The sequence below is a fragment of the Spinacia oleracea genome, chromosome 4 (assembly GCF_020520425.1).
Source record: "Spinacia oleracea cultivar Varoflay chromosome 4, BTI_SOV_V1, whole genome shotgun sequence".
In the NCBI taxonomy this organism is placed as follows: domain Eukaryota; kingdom Viridiplantae; phylum Streptophyta; class Magnoliopsida; order Caryophyllales; family Amaranthaceae; genus Spinacia; species Spinacia oleracea.
Genome location: NC_079490.1, coordinates 110,701,214 through 110,725,709, shown reverse-complemented (window position 1 = coordinate 110,725,709; position 24,496 = coordinate 110,701,214). Strand labels below are relative to the sequence as shown.

The following is a 24,496-nucleotide window of genomic DNA, read 5'->3' as shown; positions in this document are numbered from 1 at the left end:
AAAGTTGCTGGAAATTTAATGAACATGGAAATAATTTAAGTTTCATTATTTTGATGATAGGAGGTGATTTCTAGTTGAGTGCTCGTTATTGCAAAGTGGCCCCTACGCTTAGGTATTCAAGGCACGTACAAGTCTAGGGCGACCACACCTTTTGTCAATGACATTACATGATTGTTGATGATGTGAATTACATTATGTGAAATCATGTTTATTTTGGTGAACGAGCATGTGTTGTGTGATGTTGGATTTATTGAATTAATTGTTGAATAAGCATGTTGGAATTATTATGAGTATGGATTTCATTGTCAATCATGCTGTTCAATATTTATGCATGTATGGTTCAATTCACATGCAAGGGATGGATTAATTATTTGTATGCTATTGTACGGGATGTCTAGCATACTTTGAGCCATTTATTCGTACCTCGTTGTACTATTTATTTTACCACATGTGAAGGGTTAGCTCATGTAAGCCACCGCACATGTAGGGTTCAGTTGGGAATATTATGTATGAAATGAATTAGGATTTGTCGTGCAAGGGCACAACCCTCATGTTAATATGCATGATGTGGAGTCTCACTTTGGTGAGGAGGAACATGGTAGTAATATCACAAGTGTCTTGCTTAATTGATCACAAGTCCTAAGGCATTAAAATAAGATTGTTTTGGTTGTCGTTTATTAATTGTATGTGTGCATGTTGTCGAGTCTTGAGTTCTCCTTTATTAAAATATTAATAAACGTAAAGTGCAACCGGAACAAGCTTCAAAACTCTTGGAACGTATATACCTTGAGTATGAACAATGGGGGGAGTCTTGCCGGAAAGCTCGTACTCCTACTAATGATACAAGACGTTGTTTCATTTATATTATGCGCAGGAATTCCGTCGGTATGGCCCGATTTTATTATTATTATATTTGGTGTTTGGTTGGCTCCCATCACCTGTTTTCCCTTTGTGGATTATTCTTTTGGCCCGTTCGAAGCTTATTCTAATTAAATTGTGAGTCAAGAGTTGAGTCTTGTATCTCATGATTGTTTGTTAATTATTATATGGCTTTTGCATGTTGATTAGTACTTAGTGAGTGATGCATGTTTTAGTTTCATTACTCTATGCTTGTAAGTACTCAGCTTTTGCTGACTACGTGCTTTGTGTGTTTCTGGTCATGGCCTTTGCCTTAATGACCCTATGATGATCCATCATTTGCACTTGCATTGTTGGGGAGTAGAATAATATAGCAGGTTGGTAGATCAAGTACGATCGAAATCATGTGGCTTGGGATGATTGAGAGAGTTGCATGTTTTCGCCTTTTGAAACTATTTCTTTAATATGTTAATTATGTTTGAAATGTTTGGATTATTTATGTTTTGGGTTTTGGGCTATTATGGTTCCAAATTGTAGGAGGCCTCGATATTTTATTAATTATGGTTTTTTAAAAGTTAGTTGACATTTAATTCCGCTGCGTAATTCTGGTAATAGCCTTAACCGTTATCACGGTGGTGGTAATACTTTAGTAATTCCTTTATTTTAAGTTGGAAAATGGTTTTATAAAAGCAAGGAATTATTAGGGTGTTACATTGAACCTCTTTATACAGTTAAGCAGGAGATTTACAATGCTGATTATAAACTTTATCATTCCTATTAAGCCATATAGATTAAATGCATTCTGCAAAGAAAATCAGTAATAGCTTGTGCCTGTCACCACCTCTTCTGCTACTGTTTATCATCCATTGCAGCTCAGTTGGAAACCCACCAGGAGCTCTGTAGAATTTGAGCAGCTTCAGACTTTTCTGCCATACTTGTTGAGAAAAAGGGCACTCAAAAAACAGATGCTTAACAGAATCAGTGCCTGAATTACAAAACAAACACCTATCATTGTCCACAACCTTCCACTGAATTAGCCTATCAAGAGTAGGCAATCTATTCCATAATGCCAGCCAAAGAATGAACTTGCTTTTAGGAGTAGCACTATTTTTACAGAAAACTCTCCTCCAAGGAACCTTAGTCTGTATGCCTCTCAGAAATTGGTACATACATTTGATAGAGTAACAACCCTTCTTCTCAACTACAGACCATCCTCCAACATCCTCCACCAGTTGAAAACTTCCAAAGATCTTCTTAAGAGCCCATGACATGTTGCCAGGGCATTTAAACTCAGTTAGGGGTTTGTTTTTCATATAGTAACTGTTGATCCACCTGACCCAAAGAGTGTCTTTCTTGTGAGTGACAGCCCAAAGCAATTTGCACACAGCAGCTTTGTTCCAGATTTCCATGTCTTTAATGTTCCACCCTCCAGCACATCTAGGTAAACACATACTACTCCAAGACACCAAAGCTTTTTTTGAAGCTGCTGTGTTCCCAGTCCACAAACCTACAATAACTCTGAATCTCCCTAATTATCTTCTTGGGAAGAAGAAAGATCTGACACCAGTAAGATTGTAGACTAAGTAAAACAGTTTTCACCAGTTGGAGTCTTCCTGTATAGGAGATATATCTAACAGTCCAGCACTTTGTTCTTGCAAGAACCTTATCCACCAAAGGCTTACATTGCACATAAGAGAGCTTCTTAGTTGAAAGTGGCACCCCCAGATACCTGAAAGGAAACTCTCCCCTAGAGATCTTGAGGCAAGTAACAATCTGGTCTTGAATCAGTGGAGACACTCCACCAGAATAAATATCAGTTTTGTCCAAATTTGCTTCCAAACCTGAAGCTTGAGAAAATAACTGAAACTTTTGAAACAGCAGAGAGGCAGAAGGGAGATCACCTCTACAAAACATCAATAAGTCATCAGCAAACATCATGTGAGTGATGTTAAGCCTCTTACATCTTGGATGAAATTTGAAACTAGAGTCATCTTTCAGTTGCTGCATATTTCTAGAGAGATACTCCATCCCCATAGCAAACAAGTAAGGTGATAATGGATCACCTTGCCTTAGACCCTTCTGTGCTCTAAATGGGACACAAGGTTTACCATTGATGAGTATGCTGTAGGAAACATAATCAACACAAGCAAAAATCCAATCCGGAAACTGACAAGGGAAGCCAAGCTCTATCATCACTTGTCTCAAGAAGCTCCACTCCACTGAGTCATAGGCTTTTTCAAGTCTACTTTAAGCATACATCTTAGGGAAAGGTGCTTCCTATTATACCCCTTGATAAGCTCTGTAGCTAATAAAATATTGTCAGAAATATGCCTACCAGGAATGAATCCAGCTTGACATTCACTCACAACACTTCCCACCACCTTCTGAAGTCTAGCAGTTAGGATCTTTGAGACGATTTTATACATTACAGTGCAGCATGCTATTGGTCTAAAGTCCTTAATTTTTGTAGGATTAGGAACTTTAGGCACCAAAGTGACAGCTGTGCAGTTCACTTGCCTCAGCAAGTTCTTCTTCTCAAAAAACTCCTTAATTGCCTTGTACATATCACCCTTTACCACTGGCCACACTTTCTTGAAAAAAAACAGAATTGAGCCCATCAATCCCTGGTGCCTTGGAATCATCAATGCTTTGTAAAGCCATATCAATTTCTGAATCAGTCACAGGGAGACATAACTGAATTCTTTGCTCATATGTGAGTGTAGGCCCTTCCCTCATTGTTGGAGTATCAATCATAGGGAGGTGAGTAGCAGCAGAACCCAACAATTTCTTGTAAAACTGGGTGATCTCTTCCTGAATATCCTCTGGTTTCTCAAGCTTCCTATTGTTATCATCCACCAAGGTGGAGATTCTATTAATTATGTGTCTCTCTTTAACAGCTGCAAAGAAGAACTTGTTGTTCTCATCTCCATGTTTTAGCCACTATAACCTGGCCTTCTGCTTCATGGCTGATTCTTCAATTTTTAGCCACTTCCTGAGATTAACTGAACACAAATGTTCCTGCCCTAACAACACAGGGTTGGAAACATCAGCTTGTAATTGCAATTGAACATCTTCCAGATCCTGTCTAGCATGTTCTATCTTCTCACAAATCCCCTTAAACTCTCTATGATGAAGCTGTTTAAGTTTGGTCTTAATGACTTTGAGTCTCTCCCAAACTGTATACATAATATTTCCTCTACCTACTTGCTTCCAACTGTCTTCAACTACTGGCATGAATTCCTCATGGTTCACCAGGTGATTGAAAAATTTGAAAGGTCTTCCCCCACCCTTCTCCTCAGGCAAACACTTGATCAAAATAGGACTATGAAAATTTTTGGAGTTTAATAGCTTATGATTGATGGTTGCTTTGTAATTCCCAAGAGGGAGTTACGGCAGTAATGTCCCGACCGAATTAGGTAAATTCCGCTGCTAAGTATGCTTTAATAAGTGAATTAGAGGTAGGGGCGTTACATAAAATCTTGTTCCATACCCAATATTTTGGGGTTGATTGACAACTCTAGGTGTGAGAATTTGTACATGAGATATAGTATCATACACTTACACTGTTTTAACCACTAGGTCAAAGAGATTATTGATTTTTATTTGCAGTGCTATTGAAAAAAGTATTTATTGTTTGAATATAATGTAATATGGGAGCTCGGCGAGGCAGCAGAAGGTTACGTTTGTGAAAAATATAACCTTATGCAAGATGACAAAATAAAGGACAATAACTAAAGGACAAAATAGAGAAAGGGCAAGATGAAAAAGGCAAGAATTAAAGGACAAAAACAACTGTAGCTGGCCTAGTTTATCACATCTGGAAAGCTAGGAACTCAGCTGTTTGGAGAGCTCAAATACCAGTGATCAAGAGCACTGTCAAAATCATCCAAACTGAAGTTAAGAGTAGAGTGACAAACTTGCTTAGTCAGAAAACTTGTAATAGAGATAAGGGTTGGTTTTTTAGCCTTTGAGGAGCTAGGGTCTTGTTTGGCTTGGTGTTCCTAGCCTTTTGTTGTCCTGTTGCCTGTTTGGTCTGTTGGGACCATTCAGGGGACTGTTTGTAATGGTTGAGTTGGTTGATCAATAAAATTATTACTTGCTTGCCAAAAAAAAAAAAAAAAAAAAGGACAAAAACAACATTCGAAATAGAAAAAGAAGAGAGAGAAGGAGAAAAAAGTAGAGAGAGATTGAGAAAAAGGTAGAGAGAGAATGTTGCGACTGTAGAGAGAGAAAGTACTACTCCCTCCGTTCTTAAATACTTCCTCCGTCTCGGAATACACGCATCGGTTTTACACTATTTACATAATTCACTTTGACCCTACTTTATTTGTTGTATATGAAAACAAAAGTTAGCATATAATATATTGTTGGCTTCATCTTAACATATATTTTTAAAATATAAATATTTCATAAGTTTTTATAATATGTAGTTAAAGATATTGGTGGTCAAAGTTGTGCATTGGCAAGCGTGTCGACTCGAACCGGTGCGAGTATTCTGGGACAGAGGGAGTATTAGTCATGTTTTTTTAAACATAGTAGTTTTTTTATCGGTTATATTTCGGTCGGGTGTCAAGTTCAGGTCCGGGTCATGCATTAGCGGGTCGAAATCGGTCGTCGGTTTTAACGGGTTGGATACGGTCGGGTTACGGATTCCCAATTTTAACAAACTTTTGGGTCTCAAGTCAGGTTCGGGTCCTTAAAAATACAGGTCGATTCAGGTCTGTTTTTCAGGCCGGGTCAAATTTTGACAGCTCTAGTCCGAATACACGTTTAGTAACCCATAACCGTTATGCCAATATACTTCCTGGTAACACGGAGTACAGGATTTGCAACTGTTTTTTTTGAAGCATAGAGAAATCAATTCACAATTCACAATTCACAGTTTTTATTTTTAAAGTTTTTGCTAATTTTTAGGCAGTCTTGCTCAGTGGAAAGTACTTGAATCAAATTTTGTTGCACAAGCTTCGTTATGTGCTCAAATGGATTCACCCTTTGAGCTTAGTCCATTAATTCAGAAGATTGCTGGAGAAGTAGCCGCTACACCTACGCGAAGGCGAAGCTTCTCTCGTCCCACAGAGGTTCGTAACTCCTTTAGCAATTCCCCAAAATGTGAGCTTTAATTTTGAAGTTTTGATGTTTTTCTTTTCTGGGTATTTTTAGGGTTTTCAGGGGTGTAAATTGGGTATGCCTTTATTTTCAGGGAATTTTTTCCTTTTATTACCTAGAGTATTTGAAATTTGATTTCCCTAATGATTAATGTTGGTGGGTTTATTGTTGGATTTTGCAGATTTGTCTTGAGGAATGGTGGCTTTCAAAACCTGAAGGTTGTAAGGGTTTAGCTGTAAGCGGTCGTCCCACGGAGGAGAGGAAGTAAGTAGTTGTATTTAATTTCATCATATCACTTTTTAGTTTTCACTTTGTTGATCACAGAGCTGCTCGTAGTTTCCCTTGTATTCGGGTGTAACCGTGTAAGTTTTACACTCTCTCACATAAAAGGATGGCGTTATTATGTACAGGGCACGTGAGCAGAAGGATATGAGAGGGTGTAAAAGTAAAAGTTAAATTACATCTGTGTGTGTAATGGACATCCGGAAACCGATTTGTGGAGGGGGTATTCTCTAGAGTAGTTTCCTGTTTTCAGTATCAATAATTCAATATGATATAGGCTGAAATTTACCAAATTAATGGGGTATAACTGTATAAATTTATAAGTTGTATAACCATATAACAAATGTGTATATGCTATCTTCTCAATAGAAGCCATGTAATTTAGGCATCCTTTGAAACTGCAACTGCTAATGTTCTTATACTAAGGTGGAAGGATATCATATGATGGATTTCGGTCAATTGTTTCCGATCAAGTTCATTTGGTGCTTTAATTTCCAATATGATATTCATCGATTCTATTTACATTAGCTAGGGGGAAATAGAATAGTGTTCTAGTACTTATTGCTAAGATTAGTAAGGAGCATGAAGGAATAGATCTAGTGCAATCTCATTTGCAAAGTTTGCACTTTTTTCAAGAAGCCGAACATGGCAGAAATCTGACTTCTATCCCGTCTAGACTCTGGTTTCTCTACGGGTTTGTTGCGATAAAACAATAAAAGAGGAAGTATTCAGTTATTTGACATAGGAAGCTTCATGTTAATTTGCAATTGCAAACACAACCTTTGTAAGTTCGTAACGTGTGTATTGGATGCACCATATATGTTAACATCTTACATCTAGCTTAGTCATGCTAACGTTACTATAAGCAAGTGATTGCCGTGTTTGGAGGAAGATATAGCATTGTGCGATTGAGGGAGCAGTAATAGCATACCTAACTTATTAACATTGCCACAAATCTGATGCTTGTAGATGCAACGATGCACACCAAAAATTTCACTCTGCTCCCGCTAAAAGGAGATTTGCGTCAAGAGAATTTCACTCTGCAGAAATTGTAAAGAAGCATGGTTGTACCATACTTGAAACTGCTGATGGTATTTTTGTTTCCCTAAGCGGCTTCATAGACAGGTCTCGCACACAACAAAATGGCTTTTCATTTGAGGTAAGTACCCCTTTTCATTTGAGGTAAGTACCCGCGCTGGTTGCATATGAAAATAAGTTTGTTACTTTCTTAACTTCTGTGTATATCTCTGTTCGTGGACATTCTCATCGTGACTTTCTAGTGCCAGTGATCCACCTACGATTTTCATTACAGGTTGCAGCTAATAAACACCATAAATCCTTGAACATTTCCGCATTGAATTATCCTGATTTGCTGGATTCTTCTTTATCTTTAGTAATTTTTTCTGTTTTGCGTGCTCCTCAAGGATGAGATCAATTTCTCTGTAAATTGTGTCAAAAAATGTTCAATTTACTTACGTGTCCTTTGTGTTTTGTTATATTTCGTATCTCAGTTGTTCAGGATTCAAGATTGTCCTTTGATTCATATGTCTGGTTTTTGTCTATGTTTAAGGCTTGCCTTTATTGTCACTACATACTAATGAGATTGATAGCATCTTTTTCAATCCTGCTTGAGGTCAAGCGATCTATTGACGGAGAAATGCATCAACTTGTATTCTTTGAAATTATATTTGAACAAATATCTACCTATCTGGTGTGGTGCCTTCTTTGCCTAGATATTCTATATGTTTGCATCTTGAGTTGGGTTTTCTACAGTAGGTTTTTTTTTTTTGCCTGTGAAAGGTTGTGCCTTGGTGCTAGCCGCGCCTTTTAAAACTAAGCTTGGCTTCATATTCTGGACTTCTACCCTCTTCATCATTCCTCTCTTTCTTTCCCTTTTTCTTCCTCCAATTTTTTTCTTAAATGCCTAGTCATCAAATACTCTGTAATTGTCCTCTTCCCCAGGACCTTGGAGGACATTATAGATATTCAGCATCTAAGAGATAAGTTGCTTACTCATTAGTCATTATTGGAATGTTGTGGGAAAATGTCGATCAACTGCAAAAGGGTGTCATTTTGCTTGTATGAGTTGTGCCTAGGCAAAAGACCACAGGAGAATTTAGGTTGCACAGTCATCAAATACTCCCTCTCCCTATGCACAATTTTACTTCTTACTAATTATCGTGCTTTAATTTCAAGAAGAAATTAAGAAAACTACGGAGGCATACCGAGAAGATGGGTGTGTGAAGAGGGTAGATGATGAATTTAGGAGAGAGAAAGGAGGAAGATCAGATGCAAAAGCAAGGAACAACAGATCCAAGGGGGGGGGGGGGGGGGAGAGAGTGAGAGTTAAAAATACAATGGAAAGAGAGTGTGCTTCACTTACCACAAGGGAGGGAAAAACCACCGGATATTTGACTTTTTGGCCAGATTCCGAGCAAAAGGTTCCTTTTTAATACTTAAAAGGTCTCACAATTTTTTTATAGGTGGTGTTTTCTCACAATTTTTTTTGTTTTAAAAGGTCCTTTTTCACAATTTTACCAATATACAATTCGATTTTACTGAATTATTGCCATCTTATCCAGTAAAGATCTTACAGTTTACCCCCACAGTTCATACTTCATAGTACGGCCTTTCATGGCCATGAATGTGCTTTCCTATTATGATGTGCTGCGCTGATGGCTCCTTGAAAGTTGAGACTAACTTATGAATACTGGTGCACATTAGTCTGCCAATTCCAACTTACTATTGTATTTTAAACCAAGATTTTTAAATCTTACGATATGGATTATGTGTTACGAAGTATTACATACACTTATGGCCCGTTTGGTAGCCGGCCATAAATGGTGTAAATGGGAATGAATTTGTATGTAAATTTGTAAGGAAAATCAAATCTCATTCCCATGGTAATGCTAATTCACTCAAAATTATCTCTTTTTTCTTTATAAATTTCCATTACCATCCATTACCATTTGGGGAGTGGTATTAGGTGGGAATGCAAATTTATGAAGAAAAATACAAACTTTGAGACAAAATTTCATTACCATGGTTATCTTGATGTTAATTTCTTGCCAAATAACACTAGGATTCATTCCCATTCTCACCGTTTATTACCGGCTAACAAACGGGCCGTTAAGGTCTGAAAAGGTTGAACTCATGCCTTAACGGTCCGTTTGGTGGCCGGTAATAAAGGGTAGGAATGGGAATAAATCCTAGTGTTATTTGGCAAGAAATTAACATCATGTGTCCATGGTAATGAAATTTTGTGTCAAACTTGGTGTTTTTCTTTATAAATTTGCATTCCCACCTAGTACCACTCCCCAAATGGTCATGGATGGTAATGGAAATTTATAAAGAAAAAGAGATAATTTTGAGTGAATTAACATTACCATAGGAATGGATATTGATTTTCCTTATAAATTTACATACAAATTCATTCCCATTGACACCATTTATGGCCGACTACCAAAGGGGCCGTAAAAGTTATGCAATTGAAACAGTGTTTCGAGAAATTAAATTAGGGGGGGGGGGGTGATCAGATAGGACTAGGATCTGCCCATCTGAGGTTTAGTGAAACATGGTCGTCAAAAGAAATGAGACAATGGGATCTATGTAGTTGATTGAATTCTAAGGGTCCAATCTTTTTTTGTCTGAGGTTTACTGTATTCGTTAACAGTTTGATGTTTGTAATCCTTATAACCATTTCTACTTTCCCTTACTAATTCCTTCACCATCGCCCCCCAACCTCCTCATTACTTCCCTCACAACTATGCATTTTTTTTACTACTTTATTTTTATTTGTATATTTCCCATCACAGGTTATGCTTTCTGTCAATTATAAACAACCTATATTCTTATACTCCGTAGTCTAATTGTCTGTACCTCTCATATCCTGCGAATAATATGGTCTATATGACTCTTATAATCTAACCTCTATTCCGACCTCCCTCTTTTGAAATTCAATTATGATAGTTTTTTTGGTTTATGCAGTTTTACATTTTGGACTTCAGTTATCATGTGTGCTTAATTTAACCATACTATTACAGAACCAACGCAATCAATGATCTCAAACTAAGAGGTTGACATATTCATTCCAATTCTTATATCCATATGATCTATAGTATCAATCTGAACACTTTGGACTTTAGTTATCCTTGGAGGTTTGAGTAGTGTTGCCTTGTTTCATCTAATGCTTGCATGCAAAACAACCTATATTATGGAATGTCACCTTCAATTTTCCTGGTGATCCCATTACCAGTTTAAAAAAATAAAATAAAGGACTGTATTACTGGCCTGGTGGCCCTTGATGTTATGTGAAGTCAATACCATAAGCTAACAGTTTATGTCCCTGTTTATCAACCTACTGTTACTTGTTAGGCAGCTAGCCTTTTCATTGTCATGCATATTACCAGTCCCTCAAATGTCAGCAGTAAAATAGTCTTAAATTACTTGCATCTCAAGGTTCTTGGCTGTTTTCTTCTTAAACACAACCGAAATCACAAGTAAAATAGTCTCTCGTATTCTCCGTAATAGGATGCAAGTAATTTAAGACTACCTAGAGACGTAGACAACTTGATAATATAGGACAGAGTGGAGTGGTGTGGAGTGGAGTCTTAAACAGATTTATTAACCAAGTTACAGGTTCTTGCTAAGCATTATCATAATTTGAATAGCAGTGCTGCCTTCCTACTTGTGTAGATGTTTCCAACTAACTTGGCTTCTGATTAGGTTTGCAGGGATTTCATATATGGATTTCCTAATGGATGGAAAGATTATGCTACATCCATGGCCATGGGTGACGAAACAAGTGAAGTTAACCGCATAGAGTTAAATGAGAGTGTCCTGTCTGCTGTAGAAACAAGTGAAGTTAGCCGCATAGAGTTAAGTGAGTGTGCCATGCCTGCTGCAGAAACAAGTGAAGTTAACCTCATAGAGTTAAGTGAGTGTTCCTTGCTTGCTGCTATAGAGGCCTGCAATGGTGCTCAGTTGCACGAGTTGGTGTGGTCTATTCCTGACACTGAAAGGGATGTGTTCAATAAGATAGTTTATGACAAGCTGATTGAAGTGCTTACTGCACAACCTAAGGATGTAACTGAAGATCAACCCTTGTATGACAAGTTAATTGAAGTGCTTACTCCACAACCTATGGATGTAACTGAAGATCAACCCTCAAAATCTACTTCATCTCAAGTTGATGCAGATGTTTTAGAGTCCAGTCTCAGAGGACAGATGCAAGCAAGAAGCGGCAAAGTAATGCCCCATCACACTCGCACACTTCCTCTAAGGAGGAGTCCCGGAAAAAGGTCAGTATTGTGGTAGGAATCAACCTGAATTTATGTGTTTTTGGTATTTTATTCAATTGAAAGCCAAACAGAATAGGGGTAACAGATATTTGTATTAGCTGAAATTAGGAAACAGTCTAATACAATGCACTCACTTTCGAGAGGTGAGCCGCCCTCCTTAAGTTTACTCTCTACAAAATAATCCCCACCCTACTCTTTGATTATTCCCCTATAAATACTGTTTAGCAGCGTAACTAACTCCCTACATTCAAGGAAATACATACATTCCCCCTAAATACAGATACAACTCACTTATTCGAAATAACCAACTTGAATAACTAACTTCCACTTCGAGTGTCTGAATTGCCCTTGCTTATCTTCTTCTTCCAAGTGTGCATGATCCGGGGCTTGATTTGATTCCTTGCATTACCTCCCTCCCAAACAGCCACCTTGTCCTCAAGGTGGAACTCAGGAAAACGCATAACTATAGCAGGCAAGTCTTCCAAGGTTGATTCAAAATCAGGTAGGCTCACCCACTTGATTAGGACTTCTGTTGCTGTCCCATTCATTCGCACATCCAACACAGCCTCTGGTTACCTCAGCAGATATTTGGTCAGGAATTGAAGGAGAAACAGGTACATCCCTAACAACAGCTTTTAACTGTGAAACATGAAAGACCGGATGTATTTTGGTAGTGGGTGGTAACTGCAGCCTATAAGCTACCTTCCCTACCTGTTGGACCACCTCAAACGGACCATAAAACCGTGCAGATAGTTTCTTTGAAACTCGTGTAACCAAAGAACGTTGCCTGTAGGGATGCAACTTTAGATATACCCAATCACACCTAAAACTCTACTTCCCCTTCATACGCTGCTGAGCTACAATTATGTTGGCCCGTAAATCATCTAGAATAGCATCTCTTTCCACCAACTGGTCTTCCAGGAACTTACCATAGTGCTCCCTTGCTTATACTTGATCAAGTGTGGAGGATCCCTACCATAAACAACTTTGAAGGGTGTGCATAGGGTAGACGTATGGAACGAAGTGTTGTACCAATACTCTGCCCATGCTAGCCAATTTGCCCAAATCTTAGGCTTCCCTCCGATAAAACACCTAAGATAGGACTCCACGCATTTGTTCACTACCTCACTCTGACCATCAGATTGGGGATGGTATATTGTACTTCTGTTGAGTTGCGTTCCTTGCAGCTTAAACAACTCCTTCCAGAATTAGCTCATGAAGACCTTATCCCTATCCGAGACAATAGATACAGGGAACCCATGCAACCTTACTATCCCCTTGATGAATTCCTTAGCTACAGATTGGGCGGTGAAAGGATGCTTAAGAGGGATGAAATGCCCATATTAGATAGTCTATCCACTACTACTAGAATGGTATCAAACCCTAGAGACTTAGGTAACTTCTCAATAAAATCCATCGATATATCCTCTCATATCTGCTGAGGAATGGGGAGTGGTTGTAATAACCCCCCTGGTGCCAATGTGGATGCCTTCTGCTGTTGACACACAGAGCAAGCTTGTACAGCCACCTCCCATCGCATGCCCTGCAAATACCATTCACAAGCCAACCTCTGATAGGTTTTGTAATCACCCGAATGACCACCCATAGGGTTGTCATGATATTCGTGGAGCAATTGTTTGACAATAGCTGAGTTTTTTGGAATGACTAACCTTCCTTTGTAATGCAGAATTCCATACTCTAAGGAGTAGCCTTTCACCACTGGTTTTCCCTCCATTAAGTCCCGTTTAAGCCCTTGAATGAAAGCATCTTTATCAACCTCTGGCTGCACCTGTCCCCACCATACTTCACATGAGCTGACCATACTACACAGCTCTATTATACCGACGTACTCCCAAGAAAGAGCATCTGCAGCGTGGTTGGATTTCCCGGGTTTGTACACAATTTCAAAGTCATACCCCATGATTTTGCAAAGCCATTTCTGGTATTATGTGCCCACTTCTCTCTGATCCATGAGATATTTAAGACTTTGCTGATCAGTCTTGATCACAAACCTTCTGCCTAACAAAAAGTGCCTCCATTTCTGGACCGCCATCATTATTGCCATGAGCTCTTTTTCGTAAATAGACTTGAGCCTAGCCCGTGGCCCTAGAACCTTGCTGTAAAAAGCTATGGGGTGGTTATCTTGAGCTAGGACAACTCCCAACCCAAAACCAGAACCATCCGCTTCCACCACGAAAGTCTTGGAAAAATCAGGAACCCTAGAATAGGGGCACTGATCATGGCATTTTTTCAATGCTTGGAAAGCACTTGTGGCTGCTGCATCCCACCCAAAATTGTCCTTTCGAAGCTATTCAGCGAGAGCAAAAGCAATATGGACATACTCCTAAACAAATCTTCTGTAGTAGCTCGTAAGCCCTAGAAATCCCCTTAATTCCTTGATGGATTAGGGGATTGACCACTCTATGAGGCTTGGACCATAGAAAAAAACGCCGATGCCGTCGCGTTTGCGGTAACTGTCACGTTGCCGCGGAAACCATTTGTAACGGAAGAATAAAATGGATCACGGCTGATGCAGTGTGAATTTATTGAAAAAAAATCACATTAACATGTCTTATCCTAAATATTACATTTTAAGTCTAAAAGGTGTTATATCAACACAAATATAACCAAATCTATCATAATGAGTGACTATTATATTTTGTGCTCAAATAAGCACTCGAAATATCATGTTTCATAAACTACGTAACAAATTACAAAAATATTTTTGGTCAATGTGTAAAAGAATGGTGTAAAGGGGAAAAAAACGTCTAACACGGCGAGTCACCGTTACGTAACGGACGACGCGTGGAAAAAGACATGATTGTTGTCAAACCGTAAAGGGATTTCGCGGAACTGCAAATCCTAAACAGGCTACAAAACGAGCATTACGTAACGGAACGACCGAGTTTTAATTCCATGGCTTGGACTTTAGACCAGTCCATAGCTACACCCTCAGCAGAGAAAATGTGCCCCAAATAAGCAACCTTCCTTTTGCCAAACTCACATTTTTTTAGGTTTGCATACAATTAAGCTTTTCTCATGAGGCTAAGTACTTCCTGCAAATGCTGCTTGTGTTGCCCCTCACTCTCACTGTAAATCAGAATATCGTCAAAGAAAACGAGCACAAAACGCCTCAAATGTGGTCTAAACACCTCATTCATCAAAGTTTGAAATGTTGCTGGGGCATTGGTGAGGCCAAACGGCATCACGAGAAACTCGTAATGCCCTTCATGAGTTCGAAAAGCCGTTCTAGGAGGACATCGTACCCCGATTTAAGGTCCAACTTGGTAAACAGCTTAGCTCCGCTCAATTCATCTAATAATTCATCTATAATTGGAGTGGGAAACCTGTCAGGGACAGTTACATTGTTTAATGCTCGATAATCGACACAAAATCTCCACGAGTCGTCCTTCTTTTTCACCAAGAGTACGGGTCTAGAAAACGGGTTGTTGCTCACTTGTATTATCCCTGCTTTTATCATATCGTGCACCAACTTCTCAATCTCATCGTTTTGGCTCTACAGGTATCTATAAGGTATGCCGCTCATCGGATATGTGCCTTCCTTAAGAACAATTGAATGCTCACTCCCACGAACCGGGGGCAGGCCCTGCGGCATATCAAATACTTGCTGGTAGTTGGCTAGTACATCCTGGTTCCTCTTGCCCACTATCCTCTTCTATTGCATTAAATTCTACCAGGTATCCACCGCCCTCTTTCCGCAATGTCCGAATCATGGCCTTCAAGGAAACCCGAGTACGACCCAGCGATGGGTCACCATGAAGGGTGATTATCTCTCCCTTATGCTGGAATGAGAGTGTCTGCGTTTTCCAATTTGTCTTCATTGTTCCCATTTTTTCAAGCCACTATATCCCCAATATCAAGCCGGAATTACCTAAGGTGAGTGGAAGGAAATCTTCTGTTATGTTTCCATCCTAGGGAGTTGTAATGTCACCGCACGACATTCGCCTTCTCCTCTCACTGCTTCTCCGGCACCCAATGAAACCCTGAATGATTTAGAAGGTGTCACCTCAAAATTGAGTTTGTTGATCGCCTCAAGGGCGATAAAATTGTGGGTTGCGCCCTGGTCCACCATCTCCACCCCACCACCTCGTGCCCGTTGATGGTACCCATCATCTTGATCGTTTTCGGATTTGAAATGCCCACCACCGAATTCAAAGAAATGTGGGGCTGATACTCCTCTTTGTCTCCACCCTCCTCGTTCCCCACCCCGGTAGATTCCTCCATTTCCTCCTCTTCTTGTGCTACCAGAACACTAAGCTCCTTCTTCTTACATTTATGCCCAATTACCAACTTCTCATCACACCTGAAACACAACCCTTCTCCTTCCTTGTCTTCCATTCCTTGTCACTCAGCCTCTTGATCTCTCGAGTTGGTCGGTTAGATTGGTGTAGGTTGGTGGTTGAAATATTTTGGTTCGTGTTTGGGTTTGGAATCGATTTTTTGGGTGGAATAGGAGGTTGATTTGTAAGAACCAAAACTGGGTCCATTGTTGTATTTGGGTCGGCCCAACAAATTTCTATCTTCAACCTTAAGTGCTAACTCCATTCCATGCCTTGATCCAGGGACCTTGGTGTGTGTAAACGGAGCTCCGCCTTCATATCGTGTTTCAACCCACTCATAAATTTCCCTAAAGCCACTTCTTCATTCACCCCTTTTAGAGGAGCAAGCGGTTCCACAAACCTCCTTCTATAATCGGCCACCGATCCCGTTTGTCGGTTGTCAGACCACTGCTCATTCAACGTTCCCACGACGTTCGAACGAAAACGACGCAACAACATGGACTTCATCTCCTCCCAAGTCCTAAGTGGTCTCCGGTCATTCTCATATTGGAACCACAACAACGCATCTCCATCAAAAGCCACCACCGCTGCCTCCATCACTTCCCCCTACGTAACCGGTAGAAGCGAAAATACCTCTCTGCTCGTAGGATCCAGTCGTCAGGGTTAGTGCCATCAAAGGTGGCTAGGTCAAGCTTCTTATACCTCCACGACCCGCCCTGATTTGTATTCAACCCCAGATCCAACTCCTCCACCACCAGGTTCGACGAAACCAAAACCCCCTTGTTCACCATTGTTCTCTTCGGGCTGGAAGTTGAAACCGAACTGGCCAAAGGTGAGGTTACCCACCTGACCAACCAACACTGACTTCCGGTGTCGCCCGCGATATTCAGCCCTGTTCTGCGCTCCGATGCGACGGCTCTGAAATCGGTTTGGAGCTTGGTTTGCTCGTTTCTAGTCGTGGTTTTCCCGATCTCGGTCTATTCGAGCCTCTAGTCGGCTGGCCAACACCGCTAGATCTTCACCGTACTTCTTTGCCACTTCCAACTGATTTTCCCGGTTACGATCCATCAGGAGTTGGTGCTCTACCATGGGTCCTCGACGCGCTCCGGCCTAGTTGTTCAGCTAGAGTTGGCTGGAGTGTGGGTATGGCAGCTTGCATCGTCACTGCGATCTCCTGGGCAACGGAACGTTGTATCGAGTCCAGTTGGTCCTGATCAGAGCTGCCATCTTTGACTCGAACAAATCCATCCTCTGCGAGTGATTCACCATGATCGTACTGCTCTGATACCAAGTTGGTAGGAATCAACCTGAATTTATGTGTTTTTGATATCAATACCTAGTATTTTAAAAGCATAACCATCACCATTTCAATGACACATAAGCAATACTATTTGGATGACACGTGTCTCAATCTTATTAATCTTTCTATTTACTTTTTGTTATAAAAAAATAATGGTCATTCATTATCCTACTTTATTGTCTTAGTTATTACGTAGTATACTACTAATCTCCGTCTCTTTAATTTACTAGAATTGTATTGCATCCATCCCATATTTATAGTATTATTTGACTAAAAACACGGATTTTAAGAAAAGTGTAATATCAATACCTACTATTTAAAAAACATAACCATCACCATTTCAATGACACATAAGCAATACTATTTTCCTAAAAAGACACGTGTCTCAATCTTATTAATCTTTCTATTTACTTTTTGTTATAAAAAAAATAATAGTCATTCATTATTCTACTTTATGGTCATTAGTTATTACGTAGTATACTATCAATCTCCATCTCTTTAATTTACTAGGATTGTACTGCATCCATCCCATATTTATAGTATTATTTGACTAAAAACACGGATTTTAAGAAAAGTGTAATATAGTACACGGAAATTTAAAATATAGTACATTAATAATTGATTTGTATGAGAAAGTAAAATATAATACATGGATAAAGGAATATAGTACATTGAGAAGTTGTGTTGGGTTTTCAGTGCATTTTTAATTAATATATTACATGGGAAAGTGGAAAGGTTAATGGCCAGAAATAGAAACATGATTATAATTTTGGGACGCTTAAAATAGAATCAGGACTACAAACATGGGACGGAGGGATTACCAAAAATTAGGATCGATACTCAACTTGATTATGCCTGAACTACCGTCCCCTACTTCATCTTCCCCATTCTTCACCTTCCCATTAACTCTCCAAGCTTAATTATTTTCAATGTCAATTTAATTCAATCCCCAAGTCTTCTCCCTTTCTCCTGTAGCATTAATTCAAAATTTAATCTCACTAATAGACTTTTTTACTGATCCGTTTTGAAACCATAGGAGATTATATGGTGCTTTAATTCAACATTTCTATTGTTTATTTTTCATGCATGCAATTCAAGCTGTAATACCACCTCCCCCTCTATCTCTCTCTAAGCACGTTGTTCTTGATTTTTCTTAAGCACATTAGAAGTATGTTGTTTATTTTTCTTGCTTAATTAGTTGCAATTCATTTTGCAAAGAAGGATGATCTTATAATGTATGGTTTCCATGAAAATGATTAAAGGTGGGTAAATCGTCATCGATATTTTGAGACTTTTAGGTGGGTTTTATTTGTATATTTTTGTTGTTAGGGGAACTTACAATTAGTTTTAGTTCTCCTATAAGAAAAGTTTTGTCAGTATAGTTCAATAGTTAGACTTTGTTAAGTCTTTCCCTTAATTGGATAACATGAGTATAGTCGTAAACTGTAACAGTTGCAAATTTGTTTGGTCTTTGTACAAATGATATGTTATTGGTGGTAATAAGTGATTTAAAGTGGATCAATTTTTTCAGGGAAGATGAACCTAAGCAGAAAAATGTAATGATTGAAAAGACAAGACTTCATATTTTAAAGTTTTAATTATTTTCATTTGGTTTAAACACCTACTAACACTTTCTTAAGAACAACATAACTTCTAAATTTCATCACCCAACCAACAAATAACTAGCCCGTTCGTCGAACGGGCCCAAAAACTAGTTTTATTCAATTGAAAGCCAAACAGAATAGGGGTAACAGATATTTGTATTAGCTGAAATTAGGAAACAGTCTAATGCAATGCACTCACTTTCGAGAGGTGAGTTGCTCTCCTTAAGTTTACTCTCTACAAAATAATCCTCACCCTACTCTTTGATTATTCCCCTATAAATACTGTTTAGCAACGTAACTAACTCCCTACATTCAAGGAAATACACACATTCCCCCTTAATGCAGATACGCTCACTTATTCGAAATAACCAACTTGAATAACTAACTTCCACTTTGAATGTCTGAATTGCCCTTTTTATGTGCTTTAGAAGTTACTATGATGAAGAAGATTGCCAGTTTGAACTTTTCATGCAGAAGTCGAGAGTGAAGAAAAAGTCAATGCTTTTGTCGTTGAAGCAGGAAGCCAGTATAAACTTGAGGAAACCTCTTTACTGACCAGCTTACTAGAACTCATTACTGTAAATGAGATTCTGTATATATTTAGTAGTAGTAAACATCTAAGCCTGAACATACCTGATATGGTTTGCTTTAAACCCAACTTATCCAACACTTGAAAACGCATCAAGCTTCAGGTACCCTACGTGCTGATTCTGCCTAACCCAAATCGTATACGACTCATCGCCCTCATGCCAAGCTACGTTATGGGACAAATTAGGCGAGGATGTCTTAATTTTGATTTTTAAGCGTCATACTTAATTAATCCTTCAGAGTTCTTGCAATTTTGATTTCACAGACTTTTCGAAAAGGCCGATCTACGATAATATATTGCGTGGCGGTTTAAAAGAGGAAGGTTATCCGCACCTGTTCTGTTCTTTTAGTTACCCTTATTGATGTTATAAGTTTTCTTTATTGTAGTTATAAGTTACGTTATTTTCAAGTCTATTAGCTTAAATGGTAGAGTAATGTATAATATTGTACATGGTGGGGGATCAAACTCCACTTAGCCTACTACCTATATTACACTTGTGTATTGGTGTATATTTTCATTATTGGTGTTGTATTGGTCATAGTTATGACTTGTAACAAGCATATAACTTTTGATCAGGGCACTTAATTGTTTATTGTTAGGGTTGCATTTTTTCAATAGTTAGGGTCACATTTATCCTTGAGTAAGGTAACTTTTGTCCTCGAATAAGATCACTTATATCTTTGGTCTGGTTCACTTTTATAATTGGATGTACAATAAAATACCCTAAATCGGGGGCACACAAAAGTTTTTGCTTAAATTTTTATCCAAGCCTTTCCCAGATGCTTGCGTAGCCCGAGTCTTGAGATGTCTTAATTTAGAAGCCTATGTTTTTGTTTACTACCTATATTACCCATATTACACTAGTTTTTGTTTTAATTTAGTAGCCTATGTTTAAGTACACTCGTACATCCAATCATTTAGAGCAATTCTAGCCGCTAGAATTATGGATCTGCCAAAATATCTAGTTCCAGAATGTTGCTTCAAAATATCATGCGGCAATCCAAACTATACCACTTTTTTGTTTATCATTTGAAATGCTCTTACAGACTTGGAAGTCTTTTATAATTAGGAGATGCTTTATCAATATTTTTTGGCTTAAAGGTCAAGATATCCATTTGACATATCGGAATTTAGATGGTGGACTATGATGTACAATAAGCATAGCTTAACAACACAATAGCTAAAAGGATATTACTTTACGTAAAAAAAAAAAAGCATGAAAACATTTATTTATTTATCCGTGACACTTTTAAACTTTTAGAAAATAAAAACAAATGGTGGAAATCATGAAGAGTAATTTTTTCAATTCAAAACTAGAAATAGAAATAGAAAGAACATAACCCGCTATGAATCTAGTTTTTAGTTTAAGCGTAAGTTATCAGTTTTACCTTTCTATTTTTAATTGGTAATATTCATTCTAAAGATCTTGCGCGCAAAATTCGTACAATAAATTTATTGTGCATCGGGATAACTTTTTATTATTTTTAGCAATTTTTAACATGTTTTAATTAACTTTTTATATTATAAAAAAATTAACCGATAAACATATAGATGTGTTAAATGAATACATTTATACATTATAAATGTTTTTGAAAGAATAAATTTGATGTAAATGAAAAAATTTATCACTAAAAAATAGATAACTTTTACTTATACCACTTTTAAATAAGTACTACGTATGTATGATGTACATTTATTTTTAATACTCTTTTGATTAGGTAGTATTTTTGGAAAGTGCAAGATACACTAGTATTAGACTTTATTGTTAAACTTTCTATTTTAAAAAGGGTGATCAAGTATGCCTACGCAAAGTTGACCCTATTCCTTTGTATTTTGAGAAGTGCGCAAATAAAATTATTTTGACAATAATTAAAAATGTTAAAATACGTAGTTGATGACACCAAGATCCATGCATTTCCAGGCACAAAACTAAAAATATATATACTTTAATTAATCCCCGACTTTCAAAGTAGTGTCAAAAATCAAGTAGTACTAATAATAATAATAATAATAATAATAATAATAATAATAATAATAATAAGAAGAAGAAGAAGGATGATCAAGTATGAAGCGCGTTGGAGGGTCGTTGGTTATGCCTTTCTTCCGTTCTCTTTCTCTTTTTTGAGGGAGCTGGATAAGGACGTTGTTGCGTTGTTGAAGCGGATTCAGAAGTTTCTAAGACTCAGAATATTGAGGCTCGTGCTGCTGCTCATATTTTCACCAGGATAGGTTTTGCTATAACCAGAGGAGTGGGGGCCCAGATTTTATCTCGGCTTCCACTAATTATTTGTAAAATTATAACTTTGTTAGCATTTGATTTATAATAATAATAATTGGCATTGTAGAGATATTTTCGGTGATTATGCGGTGTCCGTGCTGGCATTGTGGTATTAAACATCGGCATAATGTTGTTCGGGATACCCTTGTCGATGTTTGTTATCGGTCTGGGATTTCGTCTGGGAAAGAGGTTGATATTGGGCTGTCTGAATGGAACGATGAAGCTCTCCGACTTGCAGACGTGTTACTCTATTCTTGGGATAGGGGTCGTGATGTGTGAGTTGACTTGACATGATCTTCTCCTTTAACACAATATGGGTTGTCGGGCTTTGTTCCAGGACGGGTTGTGACTGACGCAGCTAATCGAAAGCGGGTTAAATACGAAGCAAGTTGCCGGACAATTGGTTATGGTTTTCTTCCTTTCTCTTTTTCTTCTCTGATGGAGCTGGATAAGGATGCTATTGTGTTGCCGAAGCGGCTTCAAAAGTTCTCTAAGACTTAGGACATTGGGGCTCATGCTGTTGCTCATATCTTCAATAAGATAAGTTTTTGTATAGATAGATGAGTCCAGATTGTATCTTGACTTCCCACTATCTTTTTGTAATTTGATTGTGTTTGCATAATAATAATAATAATAATAATAATAATAATAATAATAATAATAATATAATAATAATAATAATAATAATAATAATACATGAGTGGTATTGTGGGCATTGTGGCATGAACTAACCTTTCCCCCATCTTGCATTGGCATGGTTCACTTGATTTTAGGACCATATTATTTTTCTATAAAAATATGCTTGGATCTACATTATATAATTTCATATTGTTCATAATTGGACCGGACCGCCCACTTAGTTCATAATGTGTTATTATATTATGGGAGTACATCGATGGGGTAACAAACCCAATTGAGAATGATTCAGTAACATTAATTATGACCATATTCTTTTTTCTTTTTGTTTTTTTTTCGGGTGTAGAATAATGGCCAATTTTTAAATGCCTTATAATTTGGATATTTTCTATTTCTTGTCTCTCACATGGGCATGTGATGATTCCCATCACCCGATCACCATGTCAAGGGCCACGGGCCACGGCCAACGGCCACCTCCTATCGCCGCACCTACTCGGTGTTGCCACCTTCAATCACTATCGCAATCATCCAATAGCATCACCACTGAAATTAGACATATTATTCGATTCCCCCCCCCCCCCCCCCCCCCTCCCCTTCCCAAAATCCTCATTTTCCATCTACATTGCCAATTTATCATTAAAATTAACAATGGAGCAATATTCAGTATGAATTGTTGTAGATTATATATGAATTGGTCATAGCTGAATCTAGATCCCTATATGCTTAAATACATACTACTTCCGTTCCACAATACATGCAATATTTCTTTTGCAAGTATTCCAGCATGTTTATTTGGACATTAATATTCTAAATGTGTATACGTAAAAATTATAAAAATTTGATATTTGAAATCTACGCGTTGATACGGATTTAATAAAATCTCACTTGACAATGTTTTTTTTACATAACGGTGAAAGAAAGATTGTCAAAGTTGATTGATGAATAATGTCCAAATGAAAAATGATGCATGTATTGTGAAATGAAAGTCGTAATAACATAACTGTAGTCCTTATGAGAATCAAAACGTGTTAAATATCTAAGAGCATAATAGTCAGGGACAAAGTCAGAAATCTATCTCGGTAAGGGCTGGATTTTTTTGTTACTTTAAATATTAAAGTCATTCATTACTTTACTAGTATTAATTATTTTATAGACCTGAAAATATAAATGGAAAACTGGAAAAATTAATAAAAAGAGGCAAATAGGAAATGATTGTAAGACGATCAATAATTTCAGGAAATACTCCACTTGTACTATTTAAAGGAAAGAAGAAAAGTAGATAAGTACGTACCCTCGAAATTAAGAAAAAGCAAGAACTGCAAAAAATGAAAAATCTGTCAACACCGGGAAATAAGCGCTAGTTAATTGGTTCCATACTTAAGCTCCAAACCACTACAACACACCTTAATTCCTTTCATAGAATCGCTAGATCGAGTTAATACTAGTTGTTGTGTAATTGAATGTCCTTGTTCTTGGGACTTGGATCCTTTTATAGTACTAGGTTAAGGAAGGAATAACCTAGAATCTCTCCAATATGATTGGCTGAGCTCTGAGGGGTTGATATGTGTCCCCTGCATTGTGCAACCAGCCTGATGGGTAACATAAATGGGCTTTTGGGCCTTTGTTCATGATAGAAAGATGTACAAGCTTTTCTTCATATGTTGACAATGATTGATTCAACTCAGTTTGACGGTTTGATAAGGTTTAGAGACATGTGTCACCATCTCTGGCACGAAAGGGTGCCATGCCACCTGGCAGATAATAATCCACGTAGGACAACCTAATGGGCATAACTCAGGCCACGTGCCACTCTTCAATTGGGACAGGTGGCAAGATAATTTTACCCACTACATTTGCCCCTTAAGGAGGGTATTTTTGGAAACGATTTTTCAGATATCCCTTCTTGACCCTTAGTATTTCAGATGCAATTTGATTAGTTTCTAGGGATGGTGACAAGTGTCACACATCCCATTTTTGCCCCTCTATAAATATGGGGTAACTCACTCATTTTCACTTTCACTTTCACTTTCTTGAATTTACTGAGCTCTGTGAGTAGGCGATTTCCGGCAAGAGAGAAACACCAACACGCAATTTTCGGCCACTGCAAACTCAACCTGTTCTTCACCAAAACTCAATCTGTTCTTCACCACATTCAATCTTTTTCTGTTGCCAGATCTTTGAGGTTAGTGCTTTGGTTTCTTTTACATGTTTTCCTTGTCTTAACAATTTTTGTATCTATGAT

At 38.0% G+C, this 24,496-nt stretch overlaps 1 protein-coding gene across 4 annotated transcripts; it reads left to right on the top strand.

The window, feature by feature from the left end:
* The first annotated feature begins 5,657 nt into the window (after positions 1-5,657).
* LOC110789584 (uncharacterized) lies at positions 5,658-22,141 on the top strand. Of its 4 annotated transcripts, none has more exons than XM_056827131.1 (5): positions 5,658-5,936; positions 6,146-6,228; positions 7,216-7,405; positions 10,972-11,546; positions 21,686-22,141. In XM_056827131.1, exons 1-5 carry the CDS (start codon positions 5,838-5,840, stop codon positions 21,732-21,734), a joined length of 996 nt encoding a protein of 331 aa, XP_056683109.1. In that variant the 5' UTR covers positions 5,658-5,837; the 3' UTR covers positions 21,735-22,141. The 4 variants fall into 4 exon arrangements, with proteins under 4 accessions (XP_056683109.1, XP_021849976.1, XP_021849975.1 ...); XM_021994284.2 differs by lacking the exon at positions 21,686-22,141 and adding an exon at positions 19,605-19,938; XM_021994283.2 differs by lacking the exon at positions 21,686-22,141 and adding an exon at positions 19,180-19,938.
* The last annotated feature ends 2,355 nt before the right edge of the window (positions 22,142-24,496 follow it).